The sequence below is a fragment of the Oncorhynchus nerka genome, linkage group LG13, assembly GCF_034236695.1.
Source record: "Oncorhynchus nerka isolate Pitt River linkage group LG13, Oner_Uvic_2.0, whole genome shotgun sequence".
NCBI classification, from domain to species: Eukaryota; Metazoa; Chordata; class Actinopteri; order Salmoniformes; family Salmonidae; genus Oncorhynchus; species Oncorhynchus nerka.
Window position 1 is genome coordinate 102,587,190 of NC_088408.1, and position 12,359 is coordinate 102,599,548.

Consider the following 12,359-nt stretch of genomic DNA (forward strand, 5'->3'; position numbering starts at 1 on the left):
CCAAGAGCAAGGGGCACCACCAAGAGCAAGGGGCACCATGAAAACCAAGGAGCACCACCAAGAGCAAGGGGCACCACCAAGAGCAAGGGGCACCACCAAGAGCAAGGGGCACCACCAGGAACAAGGGGCACCATGAAAACCAAGGAGCACCACCAAGAGCAAGGGGCACCACCAAGAACAAGGGGCACCATGAAAACCAAGGAGCTCTCCAAACAGGTCAGGGAAGTTAAATCCATTATTAAATAATGTAAAGAATATGGCACCACAACAAACCTGCCAGGAGAGGGCTGCCCACCAAAACTCACAGACCAGGCAAGGAGGGCATTAATCAGAGAGGCAACTAAGAGACCAAAGATAACCCCGAAGGAGCTGCACAGCAGAGATTGTGGAGTATCTGTCCATAGGACGACTTTAAGCCGTACACTCCACAGAAGAGTGGCCAGAAAAAAAGCCATTGCTATAAGAAAAAAATTGCCTTAGGGCATGTGGGAGACTCCCCAAACATATGGAAGAAGAAACTCAGGTCAGATGAGACAAAAATGTAGCTCTTTGGCCATCAAGGAAAATGTCTGGCGCATACTCAACCCCTCATCACCCCGAGAATATCATCCCCACAGTGAAGCATGGTGGTGGGAGCATCATGCTGTGGGGATGTTTTTACATCGGCAGGGACTGGGAAACTGGTCAGAATTGAAGGAATGATGGACGACGCTAAATACAGGGAGAATCTTGAGGGAAACCTGTTTCAGAGATGAGCTGAAGGCTGCAGCAAGAGAAGGGGAAATGGTCTGCGATGCTAGCCAATGCTGACCATATCAATATCTTTACCTTTCTGAAGGGATATTTGACTGTGTAGGCTAGCATGAGGGACAGGAAGTAGCTACCAACAATGACCTTTGTTTTGAGAATTCCGCTAACCTTGTTAGCTAGCTTTCTATTCACTTCAATTTCTGTCACGATTATAAAAGCCAACTAAAAATGTGAACGCAAACAACATAATATTTCCCTACAAGGTTAGCTGTGATAGCACAGTCACTAGTATATTCAGTGGCAGTGATGGTTTATTCACACGCATTGAATTGTTCCTCATTTTTTTTGTTTTTACAGCCTGAATTTAAATGTGATTTAAATTGAGTTTTGTCACTGGCCTACACACAATACCCCATAATGTCAAAGTGGAATTATGTTTTTAGAAACTGGACAGCCAGGAAACGCTGGCTGGCTTCTCGATGTACTTAGAGAGAACAGTGCTTTACTGTCCCCAACATTGTACATGTGGTGTTCTGGCTTCACATTCACACAACTGATTTCAACTAATCAGGGGATTGATTACTGTGTACTCTATGGCCACTCTGCCACTGACTGCCCTCTCTCTGAGGTCCCACAGTAACCCCAGTGCTCCGTCTCTCTGAGGTCCCACAGTAACCCCAGTGCTCTGTCTCTCTTTCTCTCAGAGGTCCCACAGTAACCCCAGTGCTCTGTCTCTCTTTCTCTCAGAGGTCCCACAGTAACCCCAGTGCTCTGTCTCTCTTTCTCTCAGAGGTCCCACAGTAACCCCAGTGCTCTGTCTCTCTTTCTCTCAGAGGTCCCACAGTAACCCCAGTGCTGTCTACTCCTGCTCTCTGTGTGAGGTACTGCTGGACTCTGTCTCTGAAGCTCACAGACACATCAAAGACAAGTGGCACAAGAGGAGAGCCAAGGTGAGAACAGCTGATACTATTGTTATATTATTCAAAATAATAAGATATAACAATGTTTTATTATGACCTGTGTGTGTGTGTGTGTGTGTGTGTGTGTGTGTGCTCTGTGACGGCCCTCTGTAGGAGCGTTGTGAGGAGGAGATGCTGACGGAGATTGCGCCCCCCAGGGCAGAGCAGGTGGCAGCAGTGGGCATGGCCCTGGAGGGCGTGGTCAGAGAGAGGGGGATGAGTGACCAGGATGTAGAGAACAGGCAAAAGATCGTCTCCAACATGCAGGAAGTCCTAACAGCCGTCCTGCCTGGTGAGAGAATGGACACTAGACTAGAGGTGTAGACTAGACCAGTGTTTTGGGGACAATAAAAGGCCACTCTAAAATGTGCAGTTTTGTCAGACAACAGAATTTCACAGATGTCTCAAGTTTTGAGGGAGCGTGCAATTGGCATGCTGACTGCAGGAATGTCCAACAGAGCTGATCGAATGTTAATTTCTCTATTGTAAGCCGCCTCCAATGTCTTTTTGAGAATTTTGGGGTACATCCAACCGGCCTAAACCGCAGACCACATCTAACCACATCAGCTGATATCTCAAAGTGCTGTACAGAAACCCAGCCTAAAACCCTAAACCGCAAGCAATGCAGATGTAGAAGCACGGTGGCTTGGAAAAACTCCCTAGAAAGGCCAGAACCTAGGAAGAAACCTAGAGAGGAACCAGGATATGAGGGGTGACCAGTCCTCTTCTGGCTGTGCCGGGTGGAGATTATAACAGAACATGGCCAAGATGTTCAAATGTTCATAAATGACCATCATGGTCAAATAATAGGTCTGGGACAGGTAGCACATCCAGGTAGCACATCCAGTGAACAGGTCAGGGCTCCATAGCTGCAGGCAGATAGGTAGCATGACCAGGTGGACTGGGGACAGCAAGGAGTCATCATGCCAGGTATTCCTGAGGCATGGTCCTAGGGCTCAGGTCCTCCGAGAGAGAGAAAGAAAGAGAGAATTAGAGAGAGCATACTTAAATTCACACAGGACACCGGATAAGACAGGAGAAGTACTCCAGATATAACAAACTGACCCTAGCCCCCCGACACAAACTACTGCAGCATAAATACTGGAGGCTGAGACAGGAGGGGTCAGGAGACACTGTGGCCCCATCCGATGGTACCCCCGGACAGGGCCAAACAGGAAGGATATAACCCCACCCACTTTGCCAAAGCACAGCCCCCACACCACTAGAGGGATATCTTCAACCATCAACTTACCATCCTGAGACGAGGCCGAGTATAGCCCACAAAGATCTCCGCCAAGGGGGGGCCAACCCACCAGGGTCTTGATTTGACTACAGTTTGACGTCGTAACCGACGTCAGTTCGATGACTACTGGCCTCGCTGGAGAAGTGTGCTCTTCACGGATGAATCCCGTTTACCGGGAAGATGGCAGACAGCGTGTGTCGTGTGGTTTGCTTATGTCAACGTTGTGTACATTGGTGCCCCATGGTGGCATTGGGGTTGCAAGTGCTGGTTCAGTTTATTTAAATCGTTTTTGGGTTGTTTTTTTTGTTGTGCAGGTGGGAGGTTATTCTTTAAGATACTGTTTTGAAGAGGTTGGGTTTCAGATGTTTTTGGAAGATGGCCTCTGTTTTCCTTCAGTCGGAAGCTGGTTCCACCATTAGGGTGCCTGGACAGAGAAGAGCTGAAGGCTGAGCGGGAGCTGCCCTGCTGTAGAGGAGCCGCCGTCCCGTAGGGAAGCTGTAGGGGAGCTGCCCTCCCGTAGGGGAGCTGTAGGGGAGCTGCCCTCCCGTAGGGGAGCTGTAGAGGAGCTGCCCTCCCGTAGGGGAGCTGTAGAGGAGCTGCCCTCCCGTAGGGGAGCTGTAGAGAGGAGCTGCCCTCCCGTAGGGGAGCTGTAGAGGAGCTGCCCTCCCGCAGGGGAGCTGTAGAGGAGCTGCCCTCCCGCAGGGGAGCTGTAGAGGAGCTGCCCTCCCGCAGGGGAGCTGTAGAGGAGCTGCCCTCCCGTAGGGGAGCTGTAGAGGAGCTGCCCTCCCGCAGGGGAGCTGTAGAGGAGCTGCCCTCCCGTAGGGGAGCTGTAGGGGAGCTGCCCTCCCGCAGGGGAGCTGTAGGGGAGCTTCCCTCCCGCAGGGGAGCTGTAGAGGAGCTGCCCTCCCGTAGGGGAGCTGTAGAGGAGCTGCCCTCCCGTAGGGGAGCTGTAGAGGAGCTGCCCTCCCGTAGGGGAGCTGTAGAGGAGCTGTAGGGGAGCTGCCCTCCCGTAGGGGAGCTGTAGAGGAGCTGCCCTCCCGTAGGGGAGCTGTAGAGGAGCTGCCCTCCCGCAGGGGAGCTGTAGAGGAGCTGCCCTCCCGTAGGGGAGCTGTAGAGGAGCTGCCCTCCCGTAGGGGAGCTGTAGAGGAGCTGCCCTCCCGCAGGGGAGCTGTAGGGGAGCTGCCCTCCCGTAGGGGAGCTGCCGTCCCGTAGGGGAGCTGCCGTCCCGTAGGGGTGAGAGGGCCAAGAGACCAGAGGAGTGCTCGGGTTGGGGTGTAGGGTTTGAAGGTAGGGAAGGGCAGTTCCTCTCGTTGTTCTATAGGTAAGCACCTTTTAACCAATTTCTTAGCTTACCTCAAACACAGGAAGTGTGGTGTTATTTGGACTTATGGTTCACGATAAGGTTTTCTAAGGTTTTCCAAAATGTCCAAGATGGAGGAGAATATATCCTGATGGACCTTATGGGTCCTTGAGACAAATTTGTTCAGCATGAGGAATGACACCTAAATACATTGAGTGTACAAAACATTAGGAACACCTATCTAATATTGAGTTGCCATGCTGTTTAGCCCTCAGAACAGCCTGAATTCGTTGGGTCATGGACTCTACACGGTGTCAAACGTTCCACAGGGATACTGGTCCATGTTGACTTCAATGCTTCCCACAGTTGTGTCAAGTTGTCTGGATGTCCTTTGGGGGGTGGCCCGTTCTTGATACACACAGGAAACTGTTCAGTGTGAAAAACCCATTTTCTCCCCTTCACCTACACTGATAGATGTAGATTTAAGAAGTTACATCAATTAGGGATCATAGATTTCACCTGGATTCACCTGGTCAGTCTGTCATGGAAAGACCAGGTGTTCCTAATATTTTGTACACTCGGTTTACAACGTTTAAGCCTGTCCAACAAGGTGTCCAAAATAAGGGCTTATGTGTTACTGCTGACAACAGCACCCCCTATAGGCCAACTGGTGCCATTCTTTAACTTATTCATGGCCTCTAGTTTAAAAGTTATAATCATTTGTTGGGTGATTTTATATTTGTCCTATTTAACACCGGTACAAGTGTGTTAATATGCATGTGAATTGGATTTGGAACTAGACCAGCGTGCTGAGTGGGTTAATATGCATGTGAATTGGAACTAGACCAGCGTGCTGAGTGGGTTAATATGCATGTGGATTGGAACTAGACCAGCGTGCTGAGTGGGGTTAATTTGGAATGCATGCTGAGTGGGGCATTGAATTGGATTTGGAACTAGACCAGCGTGCTGAGTGGGTTAATATGCATGTGAATTGGATTTGGAACTAGACCAGCGTGCTGAGTGGGTTAATATGCATGTGAATTGGATTTGGAACTAGACCAGCGTGCTGAGTGGGTTAATATGCATGTGAATTGGAACTAGACCAGCGTGCTGAGTGGGTTAATATGCATGTGGATTGGATTTGGAACTAGACCAGCGTGCTGAGTGGGTTAATATGCATGTGAATTGGATTTGGAACTAGACCAGCGTGCTGAGTGGGTTAATATGCATGTGAATTGGATTTGGAACTAGACCAGCGTGCTGAGTGGGTTAATATGCATAGGGTGAATTGGGATTTGAGGAACTAGACCAGCGTGCTGAGTGGGTTAATATGCATGTGAATTGGATTTGGAACTAGACCAGCGTGCTGAGTGGGTTAATATGCATGTGAATTGGAACTAGACCAGCGTGCTGAGTGGGTTAATATGCATGTGAATTGGAACTAGACCAGCGTGCTGAGTGGGTTAATATGCATGTGAATTGGAACTAGACCAGCGTGCTGAGTGGGTTAATATGCATGTGGATTGATTTGGAACTAGACCAGCGTGCTGAGTGGGAATGATGGGGACATGGGGAGTCCTGGAGAAACTCCACTTTAGCCAGGGAGGAAGTCTACAGAACATGTAGTTTAGGTGGGGGGGTTTTCCTGGAAAGGCATGTTTACAGTAGAAAGATAATATCATTAAGGATGAATAGGGTTTATGTTTAGTTTTTTTTGTGTTCTCTATTTGTCCTCGTCCCCCCAGAGGTGAAACTCAGGCTCTATGGGTCTTCCTGCACCAAGTTTGGTTTCAAAGATTCTGATGTCAACATTGATATCCAGTTAGCGGGGGAGAGAGAGCCTCCCTAGATACAAGGTAGTGGTCGGAGACTTGGAGGGGAGTTGCAACGAGGTTAGTGGAAGAACAGCATCTAGTAATGTATTTCTGCCTTGTGAGTAGGGGGAAGGTGAGAGGGTGAGTAGCCCTGCTTGCTAATGAGATGCGCCCAGTGAGTAGCCCTGCTTGCTAATGAGATGCGTGTGAGTAGCCCACTTGGGAGAGATGAGGATGTGCCACCACCCCTTCGGGTGTGCGAGAACTAATGAGATGCGTTTCCGTCAGTGAGTAGCCCTGCTTCCAGAGGCTAATGAGATGCGTGTGGTAGCCCTGCTAATGCTAATGAGATGCGTGTGAGTAGCCCTGCTTGCTAATGAGATGCGTGTGACACTACAGTAGCCCTGCTTGCTAATGAGATGCGTCTGTGAAGTAGCCCTGCTTGCTAATGAGATGCTAGGATCAAAACAAACGGTGGCCGTTGTGGACGTTGAGTAGCCCTGCTTGCTAATGAGATGCGTGTGAGTAGCCCTGCTTGCTAATGAGATGCGTGTGAGTAGCCCTGCTTGCTAATGAGATGCGTGTGAAATTGATAAGCCCTGCTTGCTAATGAGATGCGTGTGAGTAGCCCTGCTTGCTAATGAGATGCGTGTGAGTAGCCCTGCTTGCTAATGAGATGCGTGTGAGTAGCCCTGCTTGCTAATGAGATGCGTGTGAGTAGCCCTGCTTGCTTGCTAATGAGATGCGTGTGAGTAGCCCTGCTTGCTAATGAGATGCGTGTGAGTAGCCCTGCTTGCTAATGAGATGCGTGTGAGTAGCCCTGCTTGCTAATGAGATGCGTGTGAGTAGCCCTGCTTGCTAATGAGATGCGTGTGAGTAGCCCTGCTTGCTAATGAGATGCGTGTGAGTAGCCCTGCTTGCTAATGAGATGCGTGTGAGTAGCCCTGCTTGCTAATGAGATGCGTGTGAGTAGCCCTGCTTGCTAATGAGATGCGTGTGAGTAGCCCTGCTTGCTAATGAGATGCGTGTGAGTAGCCCTTGCTAATGAGATGCGTGTGAGTAGCCCTGCTTGCTAATGAGATGCGTGTGAGTAGCCCTGCTTGCTAATGAGATGCGTGTGAGTAGCCCTGCTTGCTAATGAGATGCGTCTGATGCGTGTGAGTAGCCCTGCTTGCTAATGAGATGCGTCTGAGTAGCCCTGCTTGCTAATGAGATGCGTGTGAGTAGCCCTGCTTGCTAATGAGATGCGTGTGAGTAGCCCTGCTTGCTAATGAGATGCGTGTGTTCCTCTTCCTAGACTAATAGTGAATGATTAGTTTATTTTCCATTTTGCTGTGATGGTCGTGTTTTTCCTGAAGCTCTATAATATTGTAATCTATGATTTTATTAGTGTTTTGAAATGGTTCTGTGTTCACAGATATTCCCCTTTGTGTAATCTATCATATATTCTTCTGAATTATATATATATTTTCAATGTTCACAGATGCATCAGCCAGACGTTCTGTTGCTGGTCCAGAAGAGTCTGTCAGTCAGCCGTGAGTATGACTGACTGTTCCCCCCTCGAGACACGCTACTGTAGAAACCACCATAATAACCAATGATACTGTTAGCATTAGCATCGTCGTTTAGTGGAGTGACCCCCCTGAGATAATGTTGTTGGTGGTGGTTGTTTCCAGATCTCTATGGTAACCTGGAGGTAGACTTTCATGCCAGGGTTCCGGTGGTCATCTGTAAAGACAAGGACAGGTCAGTCCTTCATGAATCACGTCCATTGTTCTGGATCATCCACGTTCTTTCATATGTGCTGCTATCTGACAGTTGTATTGTTTAGCACTAATCTTCCTGAATATAAACCACATCTCCCTTTTGATTGATGTGAAAATGTGGCTGATGGGGACCTGTAGTTTTTCAGGAAGAACCTGTTCTGATGGTGGTTGTTGTTGTTGTTGTTGTCCAAGTGGTCTGGTGTGTAAGGTGAGCGCAGGAAATGACAACGCCTGCCTGACCACCTCCTTCCTGTTTGAGCTGTCCAGTCGGGAGCCTCTCCTGCTGCCACTGGTCCTGGGTTTCAGACACTGGGCCTGGGTGAGTTTATTCATTGGCCCTCATACCTGGTTACTACCACATCACCAGTTAGCCTATCAGTGTTTCCTCTAGATCATGGGGAACTTTGATGGGGGTGGGGTCCACAAAGAATCCTAACTTATCATGAGGGTCAGCAGTGGCTCGTGGGTATGCGTCCCCACACATGCAGTCGAAGCCGGCCCTGAGTTTGTTTGGTCCTAAGTTTTGTTTTCTCGGCTCTTGATAGCGGAGAGAAAAATTTGAATGTGATCAATTTTCCCTGCAATTCTGCACATTTTGCCATGAGGCGTAGAGAAGACTTTGAGTTGATCCGCGGGTCTACAAAAAAGGGGGTCCCGTGCCACCAGTTACTCATCCCTGCCCTAGCTATATCTCTAGGTGAGGCGCTGAGGTTCCTCAGACATTTTAGCCTGTAAACACCTCATCACTAAGGGGTGAATTAAGTCACATTTTCACATAATCGGTAAATTAACTTCACATTGGATTTGTGTCCGTTATAGGATTCACTCCATATATTCAGAATTGTCCTTTGTGTCCCAAGGCTCACGTTTCAGTGTTTTTGACATTGTGTGCTCCCCCGTCTGTCTGTCTCAGATCTGTCACGTGGACCGAGCGGAGGAGGGAGGTCTGCCTTCGTACGTCCTGGCTCTCATGGTCATCTACTTCCTCCAACAGAGGAAACGGCCCGTCCTCCCTGCCTACCTGGGACACGAGGTACACACACAGTCTCTTGTTTTAACCTTTTCACACACACACACACACACACACACCCGGGTGTGATCATTCTACACCGGTCCCTGTCGAGCAACCCGGTGTCATTAGAACGCGTATTTAGAACGTCCTGTTTCGAATGATGATGCAACAATCAGCGTTTGAGCCACACAGTTTTTTTTTTCTTCCAGAAATATTTTTTGCACAAACACAGTCCTTACAAAGTGATGTCCAGAGCAGTTTTATTTTTGGGTGCGATGTTCAGACATTCACAGAAGTAGCTACAGCGTAACACAATCATCCAAACCGGAAAATGTAGGCTACATTTGTCCCAGCGCTAACTCAGGAAAGGTTGACGTCATATTTTGTAACTCTCGGCTGACATAAACTACAATATGAATTAGTTGATAGCGATTACTATTTATAATTAATCACATGACAGGTGAGCTCACCATTGATCTAAATAATTTGAGTAAAACACTTAGCAGAAGTCGAAAGTCATCCGAAGATGGCTAGTTTGTGTGTGTGTGTGTGCTGCCATGCTTGTTTTCTTTCCGCATCAACCAAAGATAATAAGAGGAGACCAGATGAGTTTGGTCTGTTTGATAGTATGCATGTTGAAAGGGGGCGTGTCGTCTACGATCATCCACTTCCCTTCATTCACTTCCAGAAGTTTACACCGAAAGATGAGTGAACTATGCCTTCGCCTCATTAAACCATCTATGGTCTGACAGATTACGTGACACCCAGAATGCATTGTATAATGTCAACAAACATGGCGCCGCACATAGCTGGCGAATAGCTTAGCTTATTATAATCAGTACAAAAAAAGTATTTTACACACATCATAGGATCATACCATCTACTCAATCATTATAATGCATTATTTTGTCACCAGTAATTGAAAACGTGAATAAAATTGTATATACATTATGGTACATACATACTGAAAGGCGCCTACAGCAGAAACGACAACACGACATACAGAAAATAGGGAAGTTACTTTGATAGGAACGCACACTTGTCCAAAGTTATTATCAGTAAGGAAAACAACAAGGAAGACGAAGCCGAGCGTCGGCAAGAACTGCGCAAATATTTACTTACTTGATCTGCGCGGTGGGCTCTCCTCCACGAGAGAAGTTTACCCAGCTCAGTAAAACATCAATTGATCTGCGCGGTGGGCTCTCCTCCACGAGAGAAGTTTACCCAGCTCAGTAAAACATCAATTGATCTGCGCGGTGGGCTCTCCTCCACGAGAGAAGTTTACCCAGCTCAGTAAAACATCAATTGTCCGCAACGCTGACATTGACTACTTCTATGTGAATTAATGAGGCGGAACACTCCTCCACTCAAACTGTTAGAAAAATCATTAGATATTGACAAGTTGAAACAGTCTATAGATAATTATCAGACAGCGGATGGGAACTGTCCTGATCCGTAACAATCACATTTTAGAACAGTGACTGCATTCTGACATCACGTGCATAAAACGACTTACGACCGTTAGAGATATTTAACTCACGCTGAGGCGACCGTTAGATATTTAACTCACGCTGGGGACCGTTAGATGTTTAACTCACGCTGAGGCGACCGTTAGATATTTAACTCACGCTGGGGCGACCGTTAGATATTTAACTCACGCTGGGGGCGACCGTTAGATATTTAACTCACGCTGAGGCGACCGTTAGATGTTTAACTCACGCTGAGGCGACCGTTAGATATTTAACTCACGCTGAGGCGACCGTTAGATATTTAACTCACGCTGAGGCGACCGTTAGATGTTTAACTCACGCTGAGGCGACCGTTAGATGTTTAACTCACGCTGAGGCGACCGTTAGATGTTTAACTCACGCTGAGGCGACCGTTAGATGTTTAACTCACGCTGAGGCGACCGTTAGATGTTTAACTCACGCTGAGGGACCGTTAGATGTTTAACTCACGCTAGATGTTTAACTCACGCTGCGACCGTTAGATATTTAACTCACGCTGAGGCGACCGTTAGATATTTAACTCACGCTGAGGCGACCGTTAGATGTTTAACTCACGCTGAGGCGACCGTTAGATGTTTAACTCACGCTGAGGCGACCGTTAGATGTTTAACTCACGCTGGGGGCGACCGTTAGATATTTAACTCACGCTGGGGCGACCGTTAGATATTTAACTCACGCTGGGGGCGACCGTTAGATATTTAACTCACGCTGAGGCGACCGTTAGATGTTTAACTCACGCTGAGGCGACCGTTAGATATTTAACTCACGCTGAGGCGACCGTTAGATATTTAACTCACGCTGGGGGCGACCGTTAGATATTTAACTCACGCTGAGGCGACCGTTAGATATTTAACTCACGCTGAGGCGACCGTTAGATATTTAACTCACGCTGAGGGCGTTAGAGATATTTAACTCACGCTAGGCCGTTAGATATTTAACTCACGCTGGGGGCGACCGTTAGATATTTAACTCACGCTGGGGCGACCGTTAGATATTTAACTCACGCTGGGGGCGACCGTTAGATATTTAACTCACGCTGGGGGCGACCGTTAGATATTTAACTCACGCTGGGGGCGACCGTTAGATATTTAACTCACGCTGGGGCGACCGTTAGATATTTAACTCACGCTGGGGGTTAGATATTTAACTCACGCGTTAGATATTTAACTCACGCTGGGGGCGACCGTTAGATATTTAACTCACGCTGAGGCGACCGTTAGATATTTAACTCACGCTGAGGCGACCGTTAGATATTTAACTCACGCTGAGGCGACCGTTAGATATTTAACTCACGCTGAGGCGACCGTTAGATATTTAACTCACGCTGAGGCGACCGTTAGATATTTAACTCAGCTGGGGGCGCGTTAGATATTTAACTCACGCTGAGGCGACCGTTAGATATTTAACTCACGCTGGGGGGCGTTAGATATTTAACTCACACGCTGTTAGATATTTAACTCACGCTGGGGCGACCGTTAGATATTTAACTCACGCTGGGGCGACCGTTAGATATTTAACTCACGCTGGGGGCGACCGTTAGATATTTAACTCACGCTGGGGGCGACCGTTAGATGTTTAACTCACGCTGTGGCGACCGTTATATATTTAACTCACGCTGAGGCGACCGTTAGATATATTTAACTCACGCTGAGGCGACCGTTAGATATTTAACTCACGCTGGGGCGACCGTTAGATATTTAACTCACGCTGGGCGACCGTTAGATATTTAACTCACGCTGGGGGCGACCGTTAGATATTTAACTCACGCTGGGGGCGACCGTTAGATATTTAACTCACGCTGGGGGCGACCGTTAGATATTTAACTCACGCTGAGGCGGCCGTTAGATATTTAACTCACGCTGAGGCGACCGTTAGATATTTAACTCACGCTGAGGCGACCGTTAGATATTTAACTCACGCTGAGGCGACCGTTAGATATTTAACTCACGCTGGGGGCGACCGTTAGATATTTAACTCACGCTGGGGGCGACCGTTAGATATTTAACT

General features: G+C 48.1%; 1 protein-coding gene across 1 annotated transcript in view; it reads left to right on the top strand.

Annotated features, from left to right (window-relative positions):
• The window catches only part of tut7 (terminal uridylyl transferase 7), a 68,847-nt gene that overhangs the window by 9,868 nt on the left and 46,620 nt on the right, over nt 1-12,359 (top strand). Inside the window, exons 5-11 of the mRNA XM_065026925.1 lie at nt 1,584-1,700; nt 1,824-2,001; nt 5,998-6,077; nt 7,550-7,601; nt 7,743-7,812; nt 8,025-8,151; nt 8,746-8,865. Coding sequence (XP_064882997.1) covers nt 1,584-1,700; nt 1,824-2,001; nt 5,998-6,077; nt 7,550-7,601; nt 7,743-7,812; nt 8,025-8,151; nt 8,746-8,865 — 744 coding nt within the window. The remainder of the gene's footprint in view (nt 1-1,583; nt 1,701-1,823; nt 2,002-5,997; nt 6,078-7,549; nt 7,602-7,742; nt 7,813-8,024; nt 8,152-8,745; nt 8,866-12,359) is intronic.